Source organism: Asterias amurensis, chromosome 1 (genome assembly GCF_032118995.1).
Source record: "Asterias amurensis chromosome 1, ASM3211899v1".
Taxonomy (NCBI): domain Eukaryota; kingdom Metazoa; phylum Echinodermata; class Asteroidea; order Forcipulatida; family Asteriidae; genus Asterias; species Asterias amurensis.
The window spans coordinates 21,274,556-21,283,942 of NC_092648.1; the positions used below are offsets into that span (position 1 = coordinate 21,274,556).

The 9,387-nt window shown below is 37.3% G+C and overlaps 2 protein-coding genes across 2 annotated transcripts in view; one reads left to right on the forward strand and one right to left on the reverse strand.

The window, feature by feature from the left end:
* Positions 1 to 4,841, reverse strand: part of LOC139946873 (ribosomal protein S6 kinase alpha-5-like) — a 31,721-nt gene extending 26,880 nt beyond the window's left edge. The window contains exon 1 of the mRNA XM_071944665.1: positions 4,421 to 4,841. Within this exon, the coding sequence (XP_071800766.1) occupies positions 4,421 to 4,484 (64 nt within the window). The 5' untranslated portion in view covers positions 4,485 to 4,841. The remainder of the gene's footprint in view (positions 1 to 4,420) is intronic.
* A 1,327-nt stretch (positions 4,842 to 6,168) lies between these two features.
* LOC139947183 (tubulin-specific chaperone C-like) lies at positions 6,169 to 9,320 on the forward strand. Its single transcript, XM_071945084.1, has one exon. It carries the CDS (start codon positions 6,207 to 6,209, stop codon positions 7,239 to 7,241), a length of 1,035 nt encoding a protein of 344 aa, XP_071801185.1. The 5' UTR covers positions 6,169 to 6,206; the 3' UTR covers positions 7,242 to 9,320.
* Positions 9,321 to 9,387: the final 67 nt, after the last annotated feature.

Genomic DNA, 9,387 nt, shown 5'->3' on the forward strand with positions numbered 1-9,387 from the left:
CATCTCATTCATAGACTCAAATCAAACCCAATCCAATCATTGAACTCTGTCATAACAAGTTCATGCCATCATGGACATGTCTGTACACTGCATTGACCTCAGCTTCCCAAGCATGGTATTGGTAAATTAAATGCAATGGATTTAACAGCACACAATCATGGGCTGTGTGATATGGTGACCACACACACCCAAGCTTTGACCTCAGACAGTGCAGAATGACCTAGGTCACTGTCCATCCAGGGTTGTTTTTAATATCACCACCCTCTGCAGGGGACTGTGTTCACACTATGCAGAGATTAACAGCAGGCCTACATGTACATTGTAGGCCTATCCATGTTGTTTACTTGTGTGGAAACATCATGTCAAAATACAGGCATGGTTAAGGTGCCCATGTACCTACCACAGTAATACTTAGTACAAGCGTAGAGCTCCTTGCTCTATGGTACCTGCTGTACAAGTAAGATGCACTTCTGTGTTTGATCCCATTTGAGGGTAGAGAGCCTCGGATTTGGGTAGTGAAAAGGAAACATAACATGTAGGCCTGGGTAGAGCCTCGAATTTAGGTAGTGAAGGGAGCATAACATGTAGGCCTATATAACTCTGTATTGTCACTGTAATGTTGACACTTTCATCCAATACAAACACATAAATATTTACTCTTACTATAAAGGAAAAAACAATATCAGAAAGTGTGATGGTTACCAGCTTTAAACACACAAACTTTCCTCCAAAGAATTTCACATTGACTGGGACGAACTCCCATGAATAATTGAACTACCCACAGGGGGTTGAGCAATGAGCAGGTCAAGGGATCATTACCTAATTAAAGGAACACGTTGCCTTGGATCGGTCGAGTTGGTCTTTGAAAGCGTTTGTATCCGTTTGTCATAAAATGCATCATAGGCATATGGGTAGAAAGATACTGTAAAAGTAGAGTACAATGATCCACACAAACATGCCTCTAAATTGCACGGTTTTCCTTTTACCTCGTCGACTTACACGGTCGGCCATTTATGGGAGTCAAATTTTTGACTCGCCATAAATGGCCGACCGTGTAGTTAGCACAGTAAAAGGAAAACTACGCAATTTTTAGGCAAATTTGTGTGGATCATTGTATTCTACTTTTAAAACATCTTTCCAACCATATGCATTTTATAAAAACCGGTTACAAACGCTTTTTATAGACCAACTTGTTTGATCCAAGGCAACGTGTTCCTTTAAATCACAAGCTTTTTACTTGCACAATGTAACGAGCACCTTGCACCAGGATTCAAAGGCATGGACACCTTTGGTAATTGTCAAAGACCAGTGTTCTCACTTGGTGTATCCCAACATGCATAAAATAATTGGTCATCGAAGTTGCAAGAGAGTAAAGAAAGAAAAAACATGCTTGAAGCTGAAGTCTTTTTATATTTGAGTGAGAACGACACTCTTTCTCAAAAACTAGCTACTTCAGAGGGAGCTATTTCTCGCAATGTTTTATATTATAACACCCCTTGCAAGTATTCTGCCTGCTCATTGGTTTAGAGCGCGTCACATGACATGTCTTAGTTTTGCTAGACGACCGCCGTGTGATAGTGCGTCGGTTTGCCATGGGCTAGTCCGAAGACGGGTGCTAGTCCGACAGACTAGCACACGGCGTGCAGTACCCAGACGTCCGTTGCGTGTACGAGGATGATAAATTAATAGTCTGTAACCATTTCGGATTGCATGACACTACATGCAACACAGTAAGTAAAAGTGTTTGCAATCTGTATTCGCGTCGTCCGTGGATTGTAGCATTCAGGTCTGTAACTTAATAATAATAGTACAGTATTTAGAAATGTTTGGGGTGTTATAAAACAAATATTGACTGCTTTAACTCGTGCAATGGTTAAAAACTATGACTCCCTCGGTAATCCCCGGAGCGTTCTATTTTCCCGAGGCTTCGCCTCGGGAAAATAGAACGCTCCGGGGATCACCTCGGGAGTCATAGTTTTAACCATAGCACTCGAAGCAGTCAATATTTGTATACTATCAGCAGCTCTCTCATGCTCGTTATACTAAGTAGGTTCTTAAGCTAACAATTATTTTGCGTAATTACCAATAGTGTCCTGTGCCTTTATTAAAGCACCACATAACGTTGCTGAACAGGATTTCAAGCAGCATGACAAGTATGTTGGAGTTAGTATAATTCTCATTCATTGTCAGCTTGTTGTACCAGCATAGACACATGATAAAAATGGCAACAACCTGTTTTAGTGTGGCAAGTCAGGAATTTCCTCTTTGAGAGAGAGCAAGGCAAAGGGCACTTCCATTGGAAAACCTTAAAATCTATGAGAAACTTTTAATAATAATAATAACAATAATCATAACGAAGTCTTATTATATAGCGCACGTATCTACCAAACAAGGTATTCAAGGCGCTGAGTATACAAACTTTCAGAAAGATAGGTAATTGCAGTGATGAATTTCGAGACCCAATTATTTAGCACCTTATAAGGGTTTACAAGGTGCTACGGCGCATACAGCAGCCACAGCCAGGAACACCGGGGCGAACCCCTTCTCTTTTCGATAAGTGCACTGGGTTCTTTTACATGCGTTACACAACACATGGGACCAACGGCTTTACGCCCCATCCGAAGGACGAAGCAATGGTAAAGTGTCTTGCTTAAGAACACAAGTGTCACGGCTTGGGACACTCTGCTGATCAGAAGCACCAGAGTTTGAATTCGGTTATAAAATAAAGAATTTTGGTAAAGAATCCAAATAAAACAATTTAAATGTGTTGGTTTGTTTCACCCTACATAATGCAATGGTTCAAACAATTATGGAAAAAGTAAAGTGTACACATTTCAATAAGACATGTCGAAGCGGAAGCCCTTCAGGAGTATGTCTCTAATTTACTGAACGAAACCATACTCAACAATAAGGTATCTTGCCAGTACAGTCAGGAAATGCCTTTTTAAGTGTTTAAGGTCATTCGTCGTTATAAGTGTTCATGTTTTCTTAGTCAGCACAAAAACTAGCCAAGATTGCTGCTGACTAGTCAAACCATACAAAACTAAACCTGCATGAAAATATGATGTTTTAAGATAATTGATTTTAATAAATTCCACAGTCAGACTACTCGGATGGGATTCGAACCAGCCTAGAAAACCCCCTGCATTCTAGGGCAGATGTCTTTCAACCACACTAGACCAGGTGAAGAGTAGGTTAGTTTTAATCCAAATAAGCATTGTGCACTGTACCAAACTATCAATGTAATAAAGTAAATAACTTCTTTGTGTCAAGATTAATATTTATTTTTGTTTTACTGTAAAATCACAGTTAACACCCATGTGGAAGGAAAAAAACACAATCCATCGACATAGACCTAGGTAGTGAATTATCAATTTGAATTAGGTTATCCACTTGGATATTTTACCAGCGACGGTAAATGAATCCAAAAAACACTAATCTCCTGATTGATGATTGACACATAAAATAGGTGAGTATTACATAACACATTAAATTAACAAGTTTATCGCCCACATCCTGGTACACTAGAGTGGAAGACTGTACTAGTACTATACCTCCATGCATACACGGAAAAGTTTCCGTATGGCGCCACCACTTTTTCATTCGATATGGAATAATATAGTATCTAATTTACCTCAATGAGATATCCATTTTTGTAAAAATGAGTGAAAAAGTGGTGGCGCCATACGGAAAGTTATCCCCAAAAATATATAAAGAATAGTTAAGTTCTTTTATTATTTGGATCACCTTTTTCTTTTCTAACTTGTGGCGCCTGAGGATTTTGGTAAAGGGAAATAAGTCTGAAACTAACGGTAATTCAGTCCACTGCCAAACTTGTAATATATTGTGAGTCTGGCAGGAGTGGATGAATGATTTATGTAGATGATTCTGCCATTCAAGTAAGATGCAGCCATTCAAGTATATAATAAAGAAGGCAAACGTGCAGCCCAGCAGTCTGCAGTGTCATCATGGTCCAGTGGTTAGACTGCAGGACTTGCAATCGACACAAGGCTGTGGGTTCGAATTCCCCAGCTAACCACTGATTTCACAATGACTATAATAAATATTGTCATCTAGTTACTGAATCACAATTTCTTGATTACCTAAACAAACAAACCACAAACGAACCCCTGGAAAAGTTTCCGTATGGCGCCACCACTTTTTCATTCGAAATAAAATAATATAGTATCTAATTTACCTGATTGATATATCCCTTTTTGTAAAAATGAGTGAAAAAGTGGTGGCGCCATACGGAAAGTTATCCGAACCCCTTGCCAAAGTGCTTGCAAAATGGACATGGTTTGATTCGGTTTGGTCATGTTATTGTTTGTTATGCATTATGTTGGTAAGTAAGGGGAGTGTCTCAAGAATGTTTCTTTTATTTAGTTTTAATTTGCAATTTTAAATTAAATACACTCACCATTTTTAAGTTCATATCGTCGGACTTCAAGGTTATCTTCTCCAGAAGTGTCCATACCGCCCATGTAATATTTCGGTAGGAATTCTTGTCGCACTTCATACACGGCCGGTGAACATGACGAATTTTCCGGAAACTTATCTTAGATCAATAACAAACCGCCAAGTTTCTTGGAATTACCACCATTTCATGACTGGATAAGAACACGTAGAACGGCGAGAAAATGACGAGAAGTGTTTACTAAACCACAAAATGGTAAGATTTCCAATTACACAATGCTGAGGTAAAAACGTGTGCTTTTCAACATTTCAAGATTTCGTGATTAAATTATCAACAACAATGACATAAATTGAGCAATTTATTTTGCCAGCCTAAACAGGAGCAGACTGGAAATCTATTGAAGTGAGCACCAAATGTAGGTTAGCCCATAAACAAGTTTGTGTCAAAAATCGTAAATGACCGTCACTTGACGCTAGGGCCCAATTTCGTGATCCTGTAAAAAAATTTGCTAAGCACACTAGTATTGCTTAGCAGGAACAGTTTACCAGTAAAAATTGCAATAAAAGTTTGAAGCGTTGTGGCTGGTGCCTCATTAAGTTTCTGCTCTGCTCTGCATAACAGCTTGACATTTTTAACGTTTCTAATTATTTATTCATTCATTTGTTATAGTTGCGATAATCGTAACCCTCCTCCCGACGGCCGCCTGGCTACATTTGTTAATACTTTTTATTTATTTGTTTTAATTTACTATTTATTTGTTTATTTATTTATTTGCTATTTGCTAGTCTAATTTCTGGTTTTGGTTTTGTTATTTTAATTTGTGCTTTGTGTAAACAGATTATTTATATTAATATGTATTTCTAATTTTTATTATTTTCCAAAGAGAGTATTTTATATAGTGTGTTTGCTTCCCTATGTGACTGGATTAACAGACTTTCGAGCTACAGTGTTTAATTATACTTTTGTTGATCCTGGCCATCACATTAGGGTTGTTTTATAATTTCCTGTGCCCTTATTGTTTTTCTTGCTTTGTATTTACTTTTGTACATGTACTTATAATTATCTATTTGACATACTGTCTGCTTGTATTTGTAATTGTTTATTGGCAAAATAAAGAATAAGAATAAGAATGACGGTTTTACATTATGGTTATTAAATGAACTGATGTTTTTAGAGAAGAAGCACGCTATGATTATTATTTTTGGAGTGTCAAATTAACGCAATACTTGTCTGACTGAAAGTGCATTTTTAATATCAATCAGTTTGCAACTTAAAATATCATGTTATATCTCCATGCTTTAAGTTATTCCTTTTTTGAAGGGCACTATACGGTCATTGGCAAATATAACAAATGCTAAATATTCCTAAACACTCAAAAAGAGATACTTTCAAGTTACACGCCTGAATGTGATTTCTTTTCCTCAAACCCCGCCTCATCAATGAAGGGTTGATACAAAATTAAGTGAATTGCTCATTTTCCCAAAATAATTAACACGTGGACAGGATCATGTTAAGTTGTGTGGAAGTTGAAGAAATATTAAAATTACATAAAAATATATTTATACACTATAAGACTAGCCTAAACTTCATTGTCAACATTATGTTACCGGTGCACTGTGTTTTAAATAGGAAAACATTCCCTGCCTGACGGTCGTTGCCTGAATTCAAAAACTTAGTCTTGGTGGTGAAATGGGATTGTCACAAACATTTGAACTGGCCCCAATTTATAGATAGAGGGCGCTTGACATCACTCATTCAAAACGAGCTAAGTAAATAGAAAGAATTAGAAATGGCGACTGAAGGTAACAGAGGTGACTCAAGAAATGACGCAAATTTGGCAGATTTGAAGGAGGCAATCGGTGGAAAGCTTCAACGCCGGCAAGAAGAGAGGGTAACCAAGCTTGAGGACTTGAGAAATCAGCGAGAAACGGCGACCGGTAAGCAGGAGAGCTCGAATTATTTCGATAGCACATTCACCAACGAAAAGGCCACAGTGGAAGAGCGCCTGTCAACCGCAGGCTCTGTGGAAAAATCTGCCCTCAGTGATTTATTTGATTCACTGACGTTGTCAGTACAGAAGCTACAGAAATTCATCACTGAGTCCACCTTCTTCCTGACTTCATATGAAATCAGAAAATCCCAAGATGATGTTGAAAAGTTATTTGCCGCCATAGACGAGAAGCGGGACGAACTCATCCCTAAAAAGAAGTTCGCTTTTAAAGGTAGACAGAAAAAGTCCAACAAACCGAAAGAAGTTAAGCCCACCGTAGCTGTAGAGGAGGTAGATGGGCCCTTGAACAACATCCAGAGTGACTTGCTCAAGTTTCAGTGCGGTGTTTTTGATCAAGCTAATGCTGTCTTTGAGCTTCAATCGCAAGAAGTTAAATCCAAAGATGTTGGACTCACTAACCTATCCTCCTGTACAGTGAAACTGTACGGGTCCCCGAATGCCATCCACATGAATAATCTGACAAACTGCACCGTGTTTTCCGGTCCAGTCCCCGGCTCCATCTTTGTTGATAACTGTCAAGGTTGCACGCTCGTCGTCTCTTGTCAACAGCTCAGGGTACACCACACCACGGCAACCAAGTTCTATCTTCATGTCACGAGTCGTGCCATTATTGAGGACACGACCGATGTGGGATTCGCACCTTACAACTGGACCTACCCGGAGCAGGATGCAGACTTCAAGACCAGTGAGCTCGACCGAGGTCGCAACAGTTGGGATGACGTGGATGACTTTAATTGGCTCGCAAGCGACAAAGCATCCCCTAATTGGAGTGTTATTACGGAGGAGAAACGAGTCCAGTCTTGGGAGATGTGATGTTCACTACATCAGTGTTTGACATTGGACCACATTGATTCCAAAGAAAATAGTAAATTTAATCAAGCATCGGTCAGATTTGAAGGCACTAGCAACTATTGGTAATTACCACTGGTAATAAGTAAAAATCGCCCTGCTCAAAATAATCATTAGCCTAAAACAGCTTACTCAGTAGCGAGCAATGGAGATCAGAGCTGTTGTGATTGAACTATAAAACATTTTGAGAAACAGCTCCCTCTGAAGTAATGAAGTTTTTGAGAAAGAGGTAATATCTCACTCAAACAATAAAATACTTCATGCATGAAGCCTTTTATCATGCATCTGAAAGCACACATATTTATTCAACAAGGGGTGTTGACAGATTTGTTTTTTTATGCATACCATTAAAAAGTGAGAATACTGAACTTGACAACTACCAAAGGTCCAGTGCCTTTAAAGACAGTGTATACTTTTGGTACTTGTCAAAGACCAGTATCATCATCCCTTTGGTCCATCCCAGCACATCATGCATAAAATAATGAAACAAACCTTTAAACATTTGGCCTGAACTGTTCATCTATTCTAAGTTGCAAGAAAATAATGAAATTAAAAACTACCCTCGTTGCATAGAATTGTGTGCTTTCATTTGTTTTCAAATTTGTGTGTGTTGAAAATGGCGTCTTTCTCTATGAAACTACATTACTTCAAATGGTGTAACAATCAACAGCTCTTCAGTGATTTCACCCTATTATGTTTTTAAGGTCATTAATTTTTGGAGTAATTACATAATGGTTGTCTGTTGTACTTATTGAAATTGAATTCCCTATAGCATGAAATTAATTAAGAAAATAAGCAGTTAGTTATAGTCCTAGTTAGTTAGTCAAATCGCAGTATCTGTTAAAACAATCAAGTGTTGAACTCTGGTCGTACCGAGCTGTTTCAATACCTTTAAATGAGTACTATTGGTCACAGTAAATATATACAATGTTAAATAAAGTTGATAAATTTTATTAATTGATTAAGTTGATAAATTAACTACATACATGTACATTTCAAATGATTATATTTAATTTAAGCGACTATTCAATTATTTCTTTCAAAAAGAAGGATAATCCTACAGCATTTACCAACATTTTAAACTCTATCAATTACTGCATGTATTTTTAACATGTTATTGAATTATTCTGTATAAATCTGATTGTTAATGCTTTATACAAACCCTAACCATCCAACAACGAGGACTGCACTGGTCAACTGGTCATGTTTTACATGTACATGGGGTCAGACATACCACCATAAACAGAGTCCAACCTTTTTGTTATGTGACCAATACCATTTGTGTTGGGTTTTGTTAGAGGAAGGATCCCATCAAATAACCAGAGTGGTGTTGGTAAAGATAACTATGATGACAAATTATCCCAAAATAATCCAAAAATGTGAGGAGCATTGATACAATTTTGATAGGACACCACATTGCTAATTAAAATATTAACTAAAATGGTAATTGCAATAATGTATTGAATAATATTACCTGCAGCTCTCATTGCTAATTAAAATAATCAACTAAAATGTTAATTGCAAAAAAAAATGTAAGTTTGACAATTGTACATGCAGCTTTCAGTAATAATAGTGTTATACTTTAAATTACCTTGAAGTGCTTTCAATAAAATACACTTTGCCCTTCATCAAGTGAAAGTTTTAGATTCATTGCTTTGGTTTATTCTTGTAGGAAATTCAAAGTCCAAGCTTAAAATGTTTATATGAAATGTTTCCCTGACAAGATTTACTGTTGTACTACATGTAGTACCAACAAGTTATTTCAGCCTGAATTGCTACCAAAGGTGCGGAAAATAGCATTTGGAGGCAAGGCCTGCAAATCGGTGATCACTGTTTATTGATATACACATTCTGATAAACATTAACAAGCAAACATTGCCTGACAAAACATTACATATTCTGTTCAGTATTTTCCATTGGTTCCATTGTTACAGGTTTGATGTGTGTGGTTGATGAAAACTAGAGAACATGAATTAATTTAACTCCTCAAAAATTCAAAATATTTCCTTTGCTTTAAAAGAAAATAAAAGAAGACGTCCTTCATTGCTGTATCAAAACAGTTGTCCTGTTGTTTGGATTTATTTTGACAATCAGAAATCAAAGTTTGATT

Coding starts and splice junctions, on each gene's coding strand:
- LOC139947183 (XM_071945084.1), top strand. CDS start 6,207: ATGGCGACTGAAGGTAACAGAGGTGACTCAAGAAATGACGCAAATTTG.